Genomic DNA, 20,626 nt, shown 5'->3' on the forward strand with positions numbered 1-20,626 from the left:
GCTAAGGTGGGTAGTAAGGGACAATGCATAGACCTTCTGCTGGCCCCCTGCATAGGGGTAATTTTCATCTTCAGTGTAAGTTTTCCCTATGTAAGTGGAGCAACATGTCACAGTCACTATCAGTGCCTACTGACTAGAGGTAAACAAATATCAGAAAAAAATGTGATGTATAGCCATAATTCTTTAAATGGATTTGCTTTGGCTATGCCCGCAGTCCTTTTAGGTTTGCTTAGGTGAACATTCAAGAGATGGCATTTTACTGATATGAATGGATGGCAAACTGAAATGTTACACTTAAGTGAGCATGGAAACAATATTTTACAATTGTTCATGCGATTACTAACGCCAGAAGTGCTTGTGCACTCATCCAATCAGGGAATTTAATACCACATAATTTATTGGGCCTAACAGAATCAAAATGGTCTATCTGCAGTCAACTGTGCAATTAATCCACAGAGTAATTTTCATATACTTATTGAATAAATTTAAATAATCAATCAATTTGAATGTTGAATCACTTTATTCAGAAATTACGATCTGCCTCCAAATATTCCATAAGCAGAACAGAGGTTAAATTTTTCAGGTGAATTATGCATTACAAATTATTTGCTCAGCTCTATTGCTGACACATATTAGCAAGTGCACATTCCTCAAAAGTCACACACACATGCAGAACTCTTTCTGAAACTTTCAGAATTAATGAAAAAAATGTTCACTGCATTCCCTCCCGGTCTTGCATCTTCAAACATTCATAACTGTTATTTCAAAAACATTTTTTTCAAACTTAGTAAAGCACGTACTTCTCATTAAGGACTATTTACATGCCACGTTTGAAGTTTCAAAGTTCGCCGTTTTTGAGCTATCCCTGTGAAAAAAAAATGGTCAGAATTTTTTTTTCAATGGGAAAAAATGTATTTTATTCACACTCAATGAACTCAAACACATGAAAGGGATTTTGCTGAAGCTCTACCTTAGGCCAAGCATGGAAAATTTTGGCCCAAAAGATGAATGTTGTGAAAAGTTATGAGCATGTGAAAATGGGGTTATAACAGAATAAGATCTGCAACCTTAACAATAGTATTTCTTACCAGCATAACTGCTATCATATTTTACATGCTTATTTTCAGTCTGAAAGACTCTTAATTCTAATGGCACTTTCTTACATAAAAAGATGCAATTTTGTTATATAGCTTTTGACAGAGTGCCATTTATCTCAGTTTATTCTTCATGCCAAAAGGAGTTATGGGTATTATATTCCCCATTAAGACAAAACTAGTCCGAACACCAGTGCACTCTATTAATAAAATGTTTCCCTGTTGAATAAGTGGGTCTATTTTGCTTTCTTATTGTTGGCACTTACCAAACAGCAAATAGTAATTAATGAAAAAAAAATACTGGATACAGTCTATAAAACGTATTATTCTGTTTTCCTATAATGAATAAAACTGACCTGTACTGGTGACTGGGGGCCAAGATGCATATTCATACCTGTAATCCAGAGATTGCAGTAGGGTATGGTGAAAGGGCAGTCGATCCTAGGTTTCTTCCAAGAAGAGGAGTCATAGGTGTGCTACTGGTGGTATGCGTAGCACGCCAATATGCCTCTAGGTATTCTGCCAAATGTTCACACGCATCCTCAAGCTGATTTTCATCCAAAATGACATCAAACATTTCCTGTACACAACAAGAAAATGCTAGTTCAGTTATTTTTATGGGCATCAAAAGAGGAACACCCAAATAACCATAGGTTCATAGAAATGTTGGACTGCAACAGACCTCAATAGGTCATCTAGTCCAGTCCCCTGCACTCAAGGCAGGACAGTATAATAACTAGACCATCCCTGACAGATGATTGTCCAACCTGTTCTTAAAAATCTCCAGTAACAGAGATTCCACAACCTCCCCAGGTAATTTGCGCCAGTGCTTAACTACCCTTACAGTGAGGAAGTTTTTCTTAATATCTAGCCTAAATCTCCCTTGCGGCAATTTAAGCCCATTACTTCTTTTCCTGTCCTCAATGGTTAAGGAGAACAATTTATCACCCTCCTCTTCATAACAACATTTTACATTCTTGATGACTGCTATTTCCCCCCTCCCCTGTCCTCTCTTTTCCAGACCAAACAAACTCAGCTTTTTCAATCTTTTCTCATAGGTCATGTTTTCTAGACCTTTAATCATTTTTGTTGCTCTCCTCTGGACTTTCTCCAATTTGTCCACATCTTTCTCAAAGGGTGCTGCCCAGAATTGGACACAATACTCCAAAAGAGGCCTTATCAGTGCTGAGTAGAGTAGAATAATTACTTCTCATTTCTAGTTTACAAGGCCCCCGCTAATACAAAAAAAAGTTAACATTCTGGGATGTAACACTATGACATTGTTGACTCATATTTAGTTTGTGATCCACTATAACCCTCAGATCCTTTTCTGCGGTATTATTTCCTAGGCAGTCATTTCCCATTCTGTATTTGTGCAATTGGTTATTCTTTCTTAAGCATTTGTCCTTATTGACTTTCATTTCATCCTATTTATTTCAGGCCACTTCTCCAGTTTTTCTTGATCATTTTGAATTCTAATTCTGGTTCTGAACTCTGGGGATGACTCATATCTCTCTGATAAACAAAATCCTGATTCTGAACTCAGATCCAGAATTGAAACTGTGCAGCTGAAGAACATCTCTATTCTAGTTCATACAATTTACAGTTATATTAGCAACGACATTTCTACTTAGCATAACTGTTAAGTTCAGGACATACAGCTGTTCAAACATTCACAGCTGGGAATTCTGTCTACAGCACCTACATATGATGTTTATGCATTGTCTTAACTGCCTTAATTTATATCTGTATCTATCTGTCCAGATGGCCCTGTGCCTGTTCTTAAATTGGTGAGGTCTTACAAGTTATGATTTCCCTTTTCCCCCCCCCCAGGAATTCATTCATTGGCGACAGTACTTAAGCAGCAGAACAAATACCTCAATACAGTACCTCAGACTGCTGACACTTATATGCCACACAAAGTATATCTATTGTTGAACATCAAAGGAATGTAGGACACACAGCTCCTGTGACTTTCTGGCTGCCAAAAGGGCAGTTTATATGCAGCTAGTGTTTTCATATTCTATCAGCAATGGAAGTGGTTTAGAGCTGTACTAGATGAGTGGATTTTTATGAATTGCAAGACAGGCATAATAAAACAAATGCCCATTTTCTGAAGAAAACATTTTCATGAATATTCACAAATTTAGTCCACTGAGAAAATTCAGCATTTTCAACAGTAAAGTTTTGCACCTATGTCTTTCCCCTTCACTTTCAATTCAGTGGGAAAATATACCATGGAACTATAGTAGGAATAAAATAAGGACTGCATGGTGCAGGTGTTATTGTGATTGGTACAGTAAAAACACACACACAAAACCACATAATACTCTGCTCCTGTACCCCTTATACACACACACATACCCCTATATAGACATGTAACGACACAATATATGTGAAGCGGACATCCATATGGTAAATTGTTTCATCTGATGTCTGCCCACTAATCCAGTCCTCACAACTTCCTCTAACCCTTTAACTGCCACTTTAATTTTTTTTAAAATCAATTGACTTAATAAATGTTTCCTCTTCCACCCCGCAAAAGTTGAATTAAATCCCCACCTCCTCCAACTCACATACTCCAAACATGAAGACTGCTTGAAACCTAGGATGGGCAAGATTCTGTGCTAATCTAGTGATAGCTTCTCTGTACATAAAAACAGTATGATGTTATAGCTAGTTATTCTGCAGCCCTGCAGGACTATATGTGAGCTATAGCTCACTGGCAAGTGTAGATTTGCAGTTTCCAAATGGGAATCACCTTTGCTTCTAGCTCTAGGGGACCTGAGATAATGGAATTTAGTCATGACATATTTAACTGCAGAAAAACTATTTTATGACTGCCTGAGTCATGTACAAATGGACTTATGATAACGAAGGATCAGTGCAGGGGTGGCCAACCTGTGGCTCCGGAGCCACATGTGGCTCTTCAGAAGTTAATATGCGGCTCCTTGCATAGGCACCGACTCCGGGGCTCGAGCTACAGGTGCCAACTTTCCAGTGCGCCGTGGGGTGCTCACTGCTCAACCCTTGGCTCTGCCACAGGCCCTGCCCCCACTCCACCCCTTCCCGCCCCCTCCCCTGAGCCTGCTGTGACTTTGCTCCTCCCTCTTTCCCCACAGAGCCTCCTGCACGCCAGGGAACAGCTAATCAGGAGGTGCGGGGAGGCGCTGATTGGTGGTGGGGGGAGCTGATGCGGGGCTGCTGACCTATTACTGTGGCTCTTTGGCAATGTACGTTGGTAAATTCTGGCTCCTTTTCAGGCTCAGATTGGCCACCCCTTGATTAGTGAGTGAAGGACTATGAAAAATGGTCCCAGTAAAAAGCTCTAAAATTCTCTAAACCATTCCTAAAATAGGTTTTTGTACCATCTTTTCCTTATACAGAAATCATGCTGGTTTAGTGCAGTATGAGTGTTCTATTGACACTTGTCTGAGTTTACCTGCAACTCACACGTGGCTTTGCCACTCATGAGTAATGCATCCTTTCAAACACATGCTGATAAAATCATGTATTCCATTATATTACACACACAAAAATACTAAAACAACATTATAAATGTTGCAAAGTCAAGCACTTAAAAGTTAGGAAATGTCAGAATTAAAATTATCTGTACACATAAGCCAAAAGCACACAGCACTTTTGAAAATAATATGAACATGCAATGTGGTATTTGGACTATACTGTCTGTGCTTACTACAGGGTCAATTTTGAGACAGGCTGATTTGAGGAGGTTAAGTAGTTTCCATGAAAAGGAAGTTACTCACCTTGTGCAGTAACGATGGTTCTTTGAGATGTGTCCCCCATGGGTGCTCCACTGTAGCTGTATCTGCGTCTCTGTGCCTCTAATCGAAGATTTGGGTTGGCAATGTCCGTTCGGCCTGTACATGCGCTCTCCCTCCCGCCTGGTCTGTGTGGGGGAACCCCCTCAGTTCCTTCTCTACCCCGAAGCCCCTTATGGTGAACTCCAAGGTAGAGGGGAGGAGGACGGGTTGTGGAACACCCACAGGGACACACATCTTGAAGAACCATCATTAGTGCCCAAGGTGAGTAACTTCCTCTTCTTCGAGTAGTGTCCTTATGGGCGTTCCACTGTAGGTGACTCCTGAGCAGTACCCCCCATGGAGGGCTGGGGCTTTGGAATGGTGTCTGTTACTATAGAAAGCACTATAGACCTGAAGATGGCATCAGAGGCTGAATCTCCAGTGATCGCATAGTGTTCTGCAAAAGTGTCGGAAGAGGCCTAAGTAACTGCTCTGCAGATTTCTGAAAGAGGGACATCTTTAAGGAATGCGACTAAGATAGAAACTGACCTCGTGGAGTGCGTATAGATTTTGGACGGAGACAACAGGTTGCACCTTTGATAAAAGTGATTAAAGCAACCCAAGACCCATTTGGATAGTCTTCAAGCCGATATCACGGAGCCTTTGGATCTTCCCGTGAATGAAAGGAAGAATTTAGGAGACTTCCTGAAGTCCTTAGACCTGTCCAAGTAGAATGCTAGTGCTCTTCTAATATCTAGCATATGCAGAATCGCCTCCCTGTTGTCATGATGTGATTTTGGGGAAAAACCAGGACATATGGAAAGTAGAGACAACTTTAGGGAGAAACTTGGGATGCAGCCTCAGAGTTACTTTGTCTTTTTAAAAGACTGTGTATGGTGGGTGTGCGCCATTAGGCCCACTAATTCTCCTATGTGCCTAGCTGAAGTGAGGGCAATTAGAAATGCTGTCTTCATGGACAGATGTAAGAGATAGCAAGTTGCCATGGGCTCAAAGGGAGATCTAATCAAAGCTCTGAGAACTAGGTTAAGATCCCAGATTGGAGTGGGTGGTCTTACAAGCAGGAAGAGATTCCCAATGCCTTTAAGGAATCTACACATCAGCAGGTGAGCAACCGTAGAATATCCATCTGCTTGATGGTGGAAAGCTGTTATGGCCGCAAGACGTACTTTAAGGGAACTGAGTGAGAGTTTTGACCTCGAGGTCTAAAATGTAGTCTAAAATTAGAGGGAGGGAAGATGAGTTGGGTCTGTGTGCTTAGAAGGACACCAAACTTGGGATCATTTCACTTTTTGTAGGTCAGTACATTGAGTGGTAAACTTTTGGCTGTGCAGCAACATGTCTTTCACCTCGTCAGAGCATTCTGACCCTAAGTCTTGGAACCAAGAAGGAGCCAACCCTGGAGGCTGAGGAACTGCATGTTGGGGTGAAAGACCAGTCTGTCCCTTTGAGAGAGCAGGTGGGGAATGGGCCAGAGTGGAACTGGAGAACATATTGCCATCTGTGTCCCGGTAAGGGAATCAGACTTGTCTTGGCCAGGAGAGGGCACTCAGAATAACTCTCATTTTGTCTCGTCAACTTTTCAACTGGACCTTGGACAGAAAAGGAAATGGGGGAAAGGCATACAAGAAGTCCTTGTTCCATGTGAGGATGAGGGTGTCTCCCAGTGAATGTTTCCCTAGGCTGGCCTGGAGCAGTAACAATGATATTTCTTGTTCCAGTTAAGTAGCAAAGAGCTCTGCAGTCGGGGTTCCGCAAAGGGCGAATATGTCTCAAAGCACCTCTGAGTTCAGTTCCCATTTGTGGTGGTGAGAAAAGTTCTGTCGAAGACAGTTGGCTGTCACATTCTGTATCCCTGGTAGATAGACAGCTGAGATGAATTTGAATGCTTCCGTGCAGAAGGAGGGAGAACTGGCACCTCCCTGGCAATTTATGTAAAACATACACTTCATATAGTCTGTAATGACCTTTGAGTGGGTGTTCTTGATAAAACACAGAAGCATGCACAAGCATTCCTGATGGCCCTTTGCTCCAAAACATTGATATGGAGGGTCACTTCTATGGAAGACCACTTGCCTTGAACCTTGCATTCATGTAGGTGAGCTCCGCATCCCATTAGGGAGGCATCCATTGGTAGAGTCGGTGGCAGCTGAATGAATGGAACATTGCTCGGACACTGGATGGGTCTTTCCATCAGTCCAAGGAGTGCTTTACTGCAGAGGGCAGTGGTAGCAGTTTAGTTAGTTTGTCCCTATTTGGGGAATAGACAGAAGTGAGCCATATCTGAAGACACCTCACGAACATCCGGGTGTTTGGACTGACAAAGGTGCATGCTGCCATATTACTTAGCAACTGCAGGGAGTTCCTGGCTGATGTTTCAGAGCTGGCTTGGACTGTCTCTATGAGACTTGTAAGGACGGTGAGCCTACGTAGTGTAAGAAATGCTTTGCTTGTACTACATTGAGGTCGGCACCGATAAATTCCAGTCACTGTACTGGGGTCAGTGTCAATTTCTGTAAGGTGAGCTGTTAGACCCTGTTGCGCAAATGTGTGCATGGTTGTCTGGGTGGCTTGTACGGCGTCCTGAAACAAGGGAGCTCTAAGTCATCTAGATGTGGGTAGATCACAAAGCCCAGTGTTCACAAGTGTGCCGCTACAATGGAGAGAACCTTGGAGAATACTCTGCATGCATACAGGAGGCCGAATGGCAGCACCCTGTATTGATGATTGTCCTGCCCAAAGGCAAACCGGAGGAATCTCCTGTGTGACGGCTGTATTGAGATGTGGAAGTATGCATCTTGTAGGTTGAGGGCCGAAAACCAATCTCCTTACTCTAGGAATGGAATAATGTCTTCTAGCATGACCATCTTGAACTTCTGCGCTCTCATGTATTTGTTTAATGCTCCTAGATCTATAATGGGTCTCCAACCTCCCTTTGTCTTGGAGATCAGGAAATAACGGGAGTAAAACCCCTTGCCCCTGAGTTGTGCCTGGACTGGTTCTATGGCTCCTAGGCACAACAGATCTATTTCCTGGCAAAGTAGGTTCTTGTGAGAAGGGTCCCTGAAGAGGGACAAGGAAGGAGGGTAGGAATCGGAGAGGGGCATGAATTGAATGGTGTAACCCTTCAAAATAATCTCCAAGACCCATCTGTTGGAGGTGATCCTCTCCCAACTGCTGTGAAAGAGTCCCTGACGACTTCCAAAGGGGCATGACAGGTGTGTAGTTGGCAGCTGATGTTGCAAGGTACAGTTGTACGGGCCCACAAGCAACTCATCAAAAGTGCTTAGAAGAGGCGGTCTGAGAGGTCATGGATTGGGGGTGCTGACTACTTCCGCTTCTAAGCCCTGGGCATCTTACCTTGCAACTCATAATAGCACTAAGACGGTGGGTATTGAGGAGGTCATGACCTGTGCTGTGGCTGAGAACTATATCTTCTCTTCTGTCCCACAGAGTAGATTCTCATGGAGCATAATGTGGCCCGAGAATCTTTCAAGGTGTGGAGAGAAGAGTCTGTCTTCTCAGTGAAGAGCTTGGGCCCTTTAAAGGAGAGATCTTCCATCATCATCTGCAGCTCTTTGGGCAACCTGAAAAGGTGTAACCAAGAAGCCTGCCTCATTACCACTGATGTGGAGACGAAGCAGGCCACTGTATCGGCTGCATCCAGTGCTGCCTGTGGTGCTGTTCTGGCTACTAATTGACCCTCTCTGATAATGGCCTGAAACTGCTCCTTTTGTGTCTGAAACTACTCCTTTTGATGTAGTATTTTTTGTCGACTCCCTTGCTGGCTGGTACAATGGAGGCTGGTATCTGCCAGATGACTTCACCTCATTAATTGGGAGGGCAATTCTGGATGAGGAGGAAGTGTGCAGAACATCCACCAGCTTGTGATGTGTATCTGGCACCTCCTGAAGGGGAATCTGCAGCTCATCAGCCTTCTGAGAGACACTAGACCCCTGCAAAATATGGGATCTGTATGTCACCCAAGGATCCCAATATGGCCATTGGGGGAAGAAGAGCATGGGTGGCGGGTGGGTACCCAAGAGGGCCCTTACCACAATCGTGGGTCATCTTGATGGAATTGAGGAGGACCATTGTATTGTAATGCCGGGCCATGATGAGAGGCCAGGGAAATGGCATCCTCCTGGTCACTGTCAGACTCGTCACTGGGTAATGGTGGTGCTGACTCCTGGCAAGAGAGGCAACTCTTTAGGTTGGGGGAGCCGGGCATGCCCGGGGTGAGAGGGGACGCTATCATCCTCTAGCAGTGAGGAATGCTGAAGAAAGTTGTTCTTCCCTCTTTTTTTAAACTGAAAGAACTTAGACAGTCTTTTAAATGGGGGGGGGGGGGAATCCTCCTAACCAAGGTGAGAAATGCAAACTAAAGTTTTTTCTTTTTTCTTTTTTTTTTATCCCAACAGGTAAAAAGGAAACACTAACTATTAAGGAGAACAAAAGAAATAAAAATAACTACTACTGATGCTAATGGCGCAGATAAGGAAGGGACAACTGCTTGCTCCATTGGAGGCCAAAGGCGGTAGAGAAGGAACTGATGGGGGTTCACCTGCACAGTGCCAGATAGCCTTGAGGCAGACCACGAGGGAGGGAGAGTGCATGTGAGGGCTGAATGGACACTGCTCCTAAAATCTCTGATTAGAGGCACAGATACACCTACAATGGAGCACTCCTAGGAACACTTATTGAAGAACTACTGCTCTGTTCTAGGCACGATAGAGCCTATAGATTTTAAACTCCCTGGGGCAGGCACCCTCTCTCCCAATTCATAGCGTGCAAGCACAATATCATGAATAATACAATAATAATTCAGACATGTCCAAAAAATGTGGAAGAGAGAAAGTAGTTAATGTACCTGAGCAATGTATTTCCACAATAGCATGTGAAATAGTAGAATATTTGGACTGAGAACATGATTTTATTAAGCTAAAATTATGTGAGAACAACTATGACAACAGCTCATATTTAAATGTAGTTGGAGAAAACAGTAGGAATAGAATATTACTGTTCCCTTTATGACAAATTATAGTAGAACACTAGTAGCTATAACTGAGAGTCCCTCAGAATTAACCACCATGATAAAGTAGACTATCTTTCCATATCTGATGGATTCCTAAATAAGGTGAGGTTGGCAAATAATTCCCATTAATGGGAATTTTGTTTAGCCAGGGAAGAACAGATCCCAGGAGCCTGATTCATCCACCCTTATACAAACTGAAATTCACCCCTATCTAGAAGCCCAGCACAAAGCCTATGCATAACTTAAATCCCATTTAACCCTTATTTTGATGTGAGTTTCAATGTCAATAAGAGTGGCAGAATCAGATCCTAAATGAGCAACTGTCTATGAAATATATCTCTATTGCTGACCAGTATATTCAGTAAGAAAACAGTTAAATATTCTAAATAAGGAAAAGAGTAAAGCAGAAATGACACAAATTACTTAAGAGAATTCTACATTGAATTCCTTTAATTCTTCAGTATGAGGAGGAGGAAGGTGAAGAAAATGTAAAACTGATCTACAAAAAAGCAATTAAATCTGGAACAAAACCTTATTTTCCTTTCTTTAATTATATTAATAAATATAATCAAAAAAGCAACTTTTTAGGGTCTGATTTTGCCACCCTACTCATACTGAGTAGCAAAATGATTCCACTGATGTAATCAAAAGTGGCACAATCTGAATCCTAATACAGTGCAATTTTTCCACAAATTGAAAAATCAGATAGGAAAACTGTATATTACAAAAGGAATCACTCAAGTTTTTACTATATCAAGCCATTTTACTCCTGATTAACTTGGATTGTGTGTCCGTGAGACAGAGAATGAGCAAAAAATGATCTTGTGGGAAAAGGCAGGGGATTAAAACAATTTCCCTCCGATTCCACTTGAAATGCATTTTCCATTAAGATCATCATCTTTACTTTAGAGCTTTTTATGGATACACAGATTCCAAGGCCAGAAGGGACCACTGTGAGCATCCAATCTGATCTCCTCTATACACAGGATCTTAGGATTTTTTTTCAAGGCCTTTTTTCATTTGGCTTTTTAAGAACTTAGTTTGACTTTAGATTTTGTCACTTTAGTATTTTTACTTGACATACAGCAATGCTAGGCTGAGTTGATCAGACTTTAATGCAGGCAGTAGATGCAGGGTACATTACAAATTCAAAGTTACACAGAAATCGTCTTCCTTTATATACACTTTTAACATTCCATTATATTTACTATACATTGCATTACCATTTTGCGATTGGCTTGGTCACTTTGTAGGAACCATTCTTTGCATAGCACACACTTTCCATGCAAAAACTTACTTTTACCTCATCTTATGTTTCAGCCTTATCTGATCCATTGTTATCTTGTCCATTGTAAATTGTTCCCTAGATGTTCTCCCTTATCTTCACTAGCAGAGACATTTTGTTTCCAGTCTGCTGATCCATTTAGCATACTAATCCTGTCTCCCAAAAAATAAGGCCTTACCAATGTCCAATTGCTCATGTCAAGTCAGGCCTACATAGGTTAAAGAACTTCCCCAAAATAATGTCTAGAGCATATCTTTTAGACAAACATCCAATCTTGATTTTAAAATTATCAGTGATAGAGAATCTATCACGACCCTTGGTATATTGTTCCAACGGTTAATTACTTTCACCATCAAAAATTTACACATTATTTCCTGTCTGAATTTGCATAGCTTCAACTTCCAGCTATTGGATCCTGTTATACCTTTCTCTTCTAGATTTAAGAGCATACTGTTAAATATTTGTTCCCTGTGTAGATCAGGGTGGGTAAAAATCAAGGATTTAAAAAAATAAAAATTGGATTTTTTTTATTTAAATCATGTTTTTTTTAATAAAAGGTTTTTTTGAGAAAAAACCTATCTAAAGATAGTTTTAATTAAGATACATTATAGCTCAAAGATATCTCATCATGGAATAGGGATTATAAATTCTAATTCTATAGTATGAAAGAATATATTTATGTAATGTTTAAGAAAGTTTTGTAAACGAGTTCCAATAGTTCATGTATTAGGAACCCAATCTTATGGGGTTCCACAGGCTTCTGTATAGATTATTTAGGTTAATCTTTCTATCTACCCAATGGGACTCAGTGCTCAGTCCAGAAGACACAATCAGAGATGCTTAGTTTTGCAGTTCTCAAACTGTGGTTTTGTGTCTCCAGAGATAACATGCCTGTTAACAGCAAAAATGTTTTAAAATAAATAAATAGTATATAGAGGTGAGAAATAACAGACCTCAACTCTATTGTCCCTCTCTCTAAAAGTGCAAAGCTTCAAAAAGTTCAATGAACAGAAGATTGTTGGGGGCAGAATAGATCTGGACAAGGAGAAGAAGTCTGGAGATAAATGTGAGAAGAGAGGGACGTATGCTTGTTTTGTTAAAATAAGGTTTGCTGTTGAAGAAAAAAATCCAGAGTACTTAACATTGTTGTTTTAGTTAAATAAAACAATTTAAACGTCTGTTGGTGATGTTTTCCTCCTAATACAGCATGGCAAGAAAATCCTCCAAATATTAACAATTAACCTGTTGAACTAGAGATAGTTCACCTCCCAATGACTTCATAAATATCTGCTTCAATTACCTTTGGTAAATGAAATAACCAAACAATCATTCATTTTCTGACATAGTTGTAAAACTAATCTGAAAAGTTTTCAAAAGAAATCACTTTAAAAATGTATTGTGTGTACCTTCTAAAAATGAAACCTACATCTACCTCTGAGTTGTGAAGAATATGTATTAAGGTTATAAAAGTGCATTCTTGACGGTTGTTATGTAGAAAACCATGATTAATTCAAGTCTTCCTGACTAGTGATTTAAATCAAATCCACTCTGGTGTAGATTATTATAAATTGTGATCATGTCACCCCTTAACCTTCTCATTGTTAAGACAAATAGATTGAGCTCCTTGAGTCTATCACTATAAGGCATGCTTTCTTTAATCATTCTCATGGCTCTTCTCTGAACTGTCTCCAATTTATCAACATCCTTGTTGAATTGTGGGAACCAGAACGGGCACAGTATTCCAGCAGCAGTTGCACCAGTGCCAACTATAGAGGTCAAATAACCTCTCTATTCCTACTGGAGATTCCCCTGTTAATGGAGCTAGGCTGTTCTCAGTGGTGGCAGATGACAGAACAAGAAGCAATGGTCTCAAGTTGCAGGGGAGGAGGTCTAGGTTGGATATTACAAAAAACTATTTCATTAGGAGGGTGGTGAAGCACTGGAATGGGTTACCTAGGGAGGTGGTGGAACCTCCATCCTTAGAGGTTTTTAAGGCCCAGCTTAATAAAGCCCTGGCTGGTAAGATTTAGTTGGGGTTGGTCCTGCTTTGAGCAGGGGTTGAACTAGATGACTCCTGCGGTCTCTTCCAACCCTAATCTTCTATGATTCTATGCACTATAGGATCACATTTGATTTTTTGGCCAAGATATCACACTGGAGTTCAGCTGATTATCCGCCATGACCCCCAAATCTTTTTCAGAGTCACTGTTTCCCAGGATAGAGTCCCACAATCCTGTAAGTATAAGCTACGTTCTTTGTCCCTAGATGTATACAATTACATTTAGCCATATTAAAAACACACATCATTTGCTTACACCCAGTTTACCAGGTAATCCAGGTTGCTCTGAAACAGCAACCACTCCTCCAAGTTTTATATCATCTGCAAATTTTTATCAGTGATAATTGTATTTTTCTTCCAGGTCAATGATAAAGAACACAGCAGAGATAGTGAATTGAGCTGTTAACAACATAGATACCATCAATTTCCTAAGCAGTATGTATTATTGCAGTGTTCTCTATCCTTTGGACAAAACCTCATGTGTAAAGATTTCTCTGTTGCTTTTCCTGAACCAAAATGAACCAAGGAAGAAATCACCTCTCCTCAGCTTTATCTATTTAGAATTCCTATCTAAGATAACTAGTACAGTATTTTCATTTCCTTATATTTACTATGTTACCATTGTCCTGCCACACCAGAAGGAAGACAGGAGGCAATGGATGTGGTATAGTTAGGGCTGCAATTTTATTCACCTAAAATATCTGGAAGTACCTGGCAATAAATTCTATAGTGCAGGTCATAATTATTTCCTTAATCACATTCACCTATTTAGGAGGCAGCTGTCAGCCATCCCTCTTCCCAACCTGTTCCCAGCCAGCCCATTGCTGGGACCTCATTGCCCTCCCCTCACATAAAGGTTATGGGGGCTGAAAAGGAAGAGAGGTTGGCTTCCTGCACTCCACTCTCTAGCTTCCTTAAGGGATACTGGTAGACCCAGAGGGAATGAACTCCACAGCTGGAACTGCAAGGGTGGAAAATTACTGGAAGGTGAAGGGACCTGAGATTTTAAATTTCCTGGCTAGCTGGTGCTGGGTTATATTTAATTGTATTGCTGCACTTTAGTTATGATGTGGTACTATTTCCAATTAATTTTAAGTTATGTCAAAAGAACCTAGAGCACACACAGATGACCCTTTTTGAGCATTTGTATAAATCCAAAAAAGAAATAATAAACTGTATTTGACTAGCACATTTTAACTACATTCTTGGTACAGTTCCTGTTTCATTAAGCCATGCAAAGTACCTGCTACTGCTTAATGAATTTTGCAGTGACAGGTATTCTTAGCACAGCATTAACAGCATCAGTGAAAAATTAATGAGCAATTGATAGTGAAAGCAGTTAGATATTCCAAAAAAGACAACTATTTTTATAATGTCTAGATGTACAGTACTAATCAGTTTCATAACGTCTCTCAGCACCATGCAAATTAGAAATGTGATTTTTGATGGCTTTCAGATATATCCAAATAAACTAAACATTTTATGCCCAATACATAAAGAAGATGGGAGTATGCAAATATTCTTCTTACTAGAATTTGAGCTGTGAAATACTGTAGTTTTTAATGCAAAAGACATACAATACTGTACAGGGTTATGATAAGAACCTTCCATATTAGCAATATGCTTTCACTTAATTGAATCTTTCCTTAATTTACTCCTCCTGTGAAATTTAACCAAAACCTCAGCAATCAAATAGAGCTAGATTGTGTGACCCTTACTCACACTGGTGAATATTTACAAACAAGTGACCCCACAGCTCCAAGTAATTGCCCAGCAATGTGGGAAATAATTTAACAAGGTAGCCCATCCTTTGTATTAAAAATAACACAACCTCCACCCTCTTACTCCAATTGCTTGGGGCAGATATTATTGGCTAGTTTGATCTCTGACTAGAAAAGCTGCCACTGATTTAAGGAAAAACAATATTCTGAATGAGACAGAATAGAGTCCAGGCCCCATTTTCCTCATTTTATCCGTCCAACTATAGAAACATCAATGCGAGCTGTGTTTGCATAGCCAAAAGTAGAATATAGCCTTTAAACTGTATTCACCATGGACCAGATTCTGCTCTCCCGTACAAATATCCATCTCCTTAGCAGTGGTGTCAATCAGGGGTAATTTCAATGAAGTAAAAACTGTGTGAAATTCTTGTCAGATTAACTGACTTCACTGGGAAGCTGACAAGTGTATCTGTGGATGGAGTTTGGCTCATGGGAACTACGAGTCCAAATCTTGAGCTTTACACTCAGTCCTTGCTCAGGCAGGGTCTCATTGAATGTCAGTGGGAGTTGTCTAAATAAAATCTCAGGATGTGGAATAAAAGCTGAGTTATATCAGATGTTGTGGATATTATAAAGTGCTATTATGTACTAGGTAAGATGTGATATGCACCTTGCAGGTGCGGGCCATTTATTTCAATCAAATTCACTCACTTCAGTACAATTGATAGGAAAAGATTAGCTAAAATAAGAGGAAGGCACTGCATAAATGAGCACATGAATGCAATATGCACAGGCTCAGTCCTTAATTTGTGCCAGGACTTGCCAGGGCTGATCCCCGGCACCTCTAGCCTTGGCAGTTCATAGCCCCAGCACCTCTGGGCTTGCTGCTTCAGTTATGAATGTAAAAAAATTGCTTGAGCTCTGGCACCTCTTTCATTACAAATTAAGCACTGCACAGTCTGCTCTTTTCAAATGGAGAAAAACTATTTTTACAATGTGAAGAATGCGATGGTGAACACTACAGATAGTCTTGTACATGTAAGTAGCAATGACAGCCCTGAGTAAACACCATGGACCAAATTCAGATGCAATGTGAGCAGGTCGGACTCCATTTAACTCCATATACACCCAGTCTAAATTAGGCCTTATATATATTTTTGGTTACTACTGCTACAGAACTAATATAATATTTTGTTTCAGTTAATGTGTGTTAATCCACAGAAATATCCTTTTTCTTCCCTTTATTGTAACAACATGATTCAATGGAAAATTACTCATGAGACGAACATAATACAGTGGACTCCCCAATATAAAATTTGAGATGGTTTGAACAACTTTCAGTACTTCTCAGAGTGGAACACAAGCAGGGTGACAGAGGGGAGAGCACTAGATCCTACTGTTACTGTAACCAGAGATGCTTACAGTATGTCATTGCCATGAAAAGGAAGGGGTTGGGACAGAATGGATTCTTTGCTCTAAGATGATCATCACCACCTATCCTTTTACACAGAAAATGCCCAGCCCATGTTGTGGCTGTTTCTAACATGTCACAGGACAGACACCCCCCACTTTCTGAGAAGAATGGGACAGTTTATGACAATACATGCTGCTCTCCAACCAAGTGCAGTTAAGGAATTACATGTCCACATTTATTTGGTCGCCCTCTCTTTCTATCGTCAATGAAAGTTCTATAACTAAGAACAAGAAACAATGTTTATATTGCAGGGGGCACTGGCTGGGTTAAATCAGGAGGCTCCTTGTACAGGAGTTCTAGACTGGAGACGACAGTGTGGTGCCCTGCCTCCGGCATACCCACACACAGGGCAGGCATAATCTATCTCCCAGTGCTGGGGAAAGTGGGTGTTTTATGCTGCAGGCAGTGCTGAGCGGCCCCAGAAGGGGCATTACTCAGCAGGGGAGGGGCTATGCCTCATATGCTCACATGCTAGGATGACTGTGCTAAGAGGAGTGCTTTAAAATGCTGTAGCAAGATTTGCTATGCACCAGTGTTCCACACAGCACTCGAGGCATTATACCTTTCATAACAGGCTCCCACTTTGCTCACCATAAAATGTGCTGACAATGATCATAACTTCAGTGAGAGTCTCACAATATTTGGTTTGCATTTTTCTTAAAGCCACAGTTCCCAGAATTATGGAATTAAGGGAAAATCTCAGCTTTCATATAAAAACCAACAAAATAAAAGGAATTTTCTGTCCCTCACTGCTGCAGAGAAAAGCTTGAAAGTGTGAACACTCAAAAACCAGAGGGAAAAAGAAATGACTAGACATGATTTTAAGTCAATCTCATGATTTTTCATGGCCTAATTTATGAATTTGAAAGGCTTGAGATGGTAATATTATAACTATCAACTGTGGTTATCTGTAATTAATTGTTCCACACAGTTTTGGTATTTTTAATAGCTCAGAGAATAAAGACTTAGTCTGTATGGGGGAGGAAGTGGTCCTTTATTTCAGTTTAGCAGGCTTGTTTTTGCCATGGAAGGAGCTTGCTGTAGGAAATAATTCATCCTCACTCCTCTGTCATGCTTCAAAATCCAAAGGAAGAAAGAAGGCATCCGGATTCCCAGCAGTTAGGGGACAGAGGGAGGGGGCCAAGTTCCAACAGACAGGAGAAGAAGAAAGCAACAACTGCTTATGAAAAGCTGTCAGCTGTGATGCAGTGATCCTACTATACCCAGGCTCTACTAAAGGTATGTCTTCACTGCAAAGTGATGAAGCACAGGTAGGAATAATCCTGTTAGGTTAAATCTAGCTAGCAAGGGTAATAATAATATTGTAGACATCGTGGCATGGGCTTGAAATCAGGCTAGCTGCTTGAGTAAAAGCCTGCCAGGGACCGTGGATACTTATTTGGTTGCTAGTGATGGACTGTGCCATAACACCTTCACTACTATTGTTAGCTGCGCTAGCTAAATTAAAGCCAGTATTGGGTATGTCTACCCTTGCTGCAATCACACCTTCACTTGCAGTGAAGACATAGGCAAAGCATAGTCTACACTTAAAGCTTAGGTTGACAGAGCTTCAGCTATGACGACCTAACTCCCAGTTTTGAGTCGGTGTCCATCAACCTAGCTACCGTTGCTTGGGGAGGTGGAGTTCCTTCTGTTGCTGAAGTCTGTGTCTACATTATGGTCTTAGTATAGCTATGCCACTATAATGCTCATAGTGTAGACATGGCCAAAGTGGGATGCAATTGGGTGGGAACCCCCAACCTCAATGGCTGAAGGAGGGATTTGACCTGAAAAGACAGCCTGTTGACAAGAGAAATGGTTCAAGAGGAGGAAGAGGGAAAAGTGATTTTTTTCCCCACATACATAGCTGAGCCTATCCTTCCCACTTTGGTGTTGGCTTGGGCTCCACCATTCCTGCTGGCAGATCTGGAATGTTGCAAGGGGGAGGGGTGGGCACAGGCCAGAGATTCTACCACCAGAAGGAGGTTAGAAAGGAAGGGGATTAGTTGCTGCAGCGACGGGTGACAGCCCTGGGATACTCCAGCTCCCTTATTAGGGCCAGTGGGTAAAGGAGAGGAGGAAGCAGTTCCCCTACTTGTTACCCAGGGTCCAGAGCAAAGACCTAACTGAACCTCTCTTTAACATAGGGCTGGACTTCAGCTTTTTTGCTGCTTTTGTTCTTGGTAGTGATATCAGCTGCCTTCCAACCTCTTTCTGTTTGAACTGGTTTAAGTGTGCTGGCCTGCCTTTTGAGACTCCCCTCGCCACTGACACTCAGCTTGGGAGACTACACTAGTCCTATGGTCACCAATGACACAAGAGCTCTCTAGCCTAGGAGAAAAGGTGTCTTTTAAAATCAAGTCAGGTACCTCGAGGTACCTAACCCCATTTGACCTATCACTTAACTAGATACAGTTTAAGGTCTTGTCTAGACTAGGATTTCAGGTGTGACGTTAGCACATGCCAGCTGACCTGTGTTAACTAACATGCTTTAAAAGTCTAGTGTAAAGAAAACATACTGCCTTAATGTGCTAAATGGGTTGAGCCTAGTGGGGAACCTAGCACATGTTAAAGGAAGTGTAGCCTTGTCTACACTAGACTTAACTAAGGGCTAGTCTACACTGGCAACACTAAAGCAGCAGTGCTTTAACGTGGCTTGTGTAGTCACGGCAGAGCACTGGGAGAGAGCTCTGCCAGCACTCTAAAAAATCCCACCTCCATGAGAGGCGCGGCTCACAGCACTGTCTACACTGGCGCTTTACAGCTCTGAAACTTGCTGCGCTCAGGGGTGTGTTTTTTCACACCCCTGAGTGAGAAAGTTGCAGCGCTGTAAACTGCCAGTGTAGACAAACCCTAAGACTTGCTTCAAATTCTAATCTAGACAAAGTCTAACACGTTTATAATCAGGTTAGCATCAACCCCTGCCAGGTAACATGATGGTAAGGGTGTCAAACTGCATCTAGACTAGGTGTTAAGCAGTGTTTCAGATGGGGTTAAGTACCTCCAGGTACATGCAAAATCAGTTTAGTTATTTTTGGGCAGATGTGTGTGTGGACACTCTTCTTTTGAAATAAAAGTGGTTTGAGGTTAGCCACTTTCATTCTGAAATAACAGTGTCCACACAAAGACATGCACCAAAATGACTAAATTGGTTTCAATTCACACCTTTTATCATTTCAGTGCAAGTTCACATGTGGACCAAGACTCACCCGATTCAACAAACAAAAAATCCCACAATTTTCCCACCGAGTCTGGACAGAACCACAGAATCAACCTCTCAACCATGATCAGCTTGAGGACTCAAAAAACAGCTCTTGGATGTTTGAGAGCATCTTTTTTGTCTAACAAGTTACTAGCTGGCATCCTATCAGAGGCAGTGGCTGTTTCTTAACCTTCCTATATCTGTTGGACGACACACTGACTTGTCTACATTAGAGAGCTTACAGCAGCATAGCTGTACAGATACAGTTGCATCACTATAAGATCTCTTGTGAAGTCACTCTATGCCACTAGGAGAGATCTCGCCCGTTGACATGAACTGTACCCCCAATGAGCGGCAGTAGCTATGTTGGCAGGAGAAGTTCTTCTGCTGACACAACACTGTGCTCTCTACCACTTATTCCGGCAAAACTTATGTTGCTCAAGGGGGTGTTTTTTCATACCCCTGAACGACATAAGTTTTGCCATAACTGGTCGCGTAGACATGGCCTTATAGGTCTCCCATATTTCTCTATTCTTGGATTAAGGAGACCCTTACAGTAGGCTTCCTGCTTGGCAGCTGGGACTGTGACAGCAGCACCCAATTCCCTTCTGACCCTTACAATAAATTACTGCTAAGTCCACCACCTCTTTAGATGGACTTGAAGGAGGATAGCTAGAAATGTAGATATACACTAAAAGAGAACTTCCTAGAGGTGGGGAAGAGCTGAGAGGATTCTGTTATTTGAAGTCCACTATAGCTCTCATTCTTCAAATCTGATTTTTCCATGTTTTTCCATGATTTTTCTCTTTGATCCTACACCAGTGGGTGCTCTAGAAAAACCTACGATAGATTTCCCAATGAGGCCCCATGATGTGACGTGGACTGTTATGTCTTACCATGCTCATTCTCATGCATAGACATTGGGTTGTCATATAGGCAAGTTACCACCTGTGTGCATTTCACAAAAAGGTTTG

The 20,626-nt window shown here is 41.4% G+C and overlaps 1 protein-coding gene across 5 annotated transcripts in view; it reads right to left on the minus strand.

Annotated features, from left to right (window-relative positions):
* Window positions 1-20,626, minus strand: part of CACNB4 (calcium voltage-gated channel auxiliary subunit beta 4) — a 190,853-nt gene that overhangs the window by 6,444 nt on the left and 163,783 nt on the right. For 3 of the 5 annotated variants that reach the window (XM_048869761.2, XM_048869762.2, XM_048869763.2), the window contains one exon: window positions 1,489-1,674. In XM_048869761.2, coding sequence (XP_048725718.1) covers window positions 1,489-1,674 — 186 coding nt within the window. Of the gene's footprint in view, window positions 1-501; window positions 866-1,488; window positions 1,675-20,626 lie in introns of those variants that run through there. The other 2 variants (XR_007359150.2, XM_048869764.2) reach the window with 2 other exon arrangements.

The sequence above is a fragment of the Caretta caretta genome, chromosome 11, assembly GCF_965140235.1.
Source record: "Caretta caretta isolate rCarCar2 chromosome 11, rCarCar1.hap1, whole genome shotgun sequence".
Lineage (NCBI taxonomy): Eukaryota > Metazoa > Chordata > Testudines > Cheloniidae > Caretta > Caretta caretta.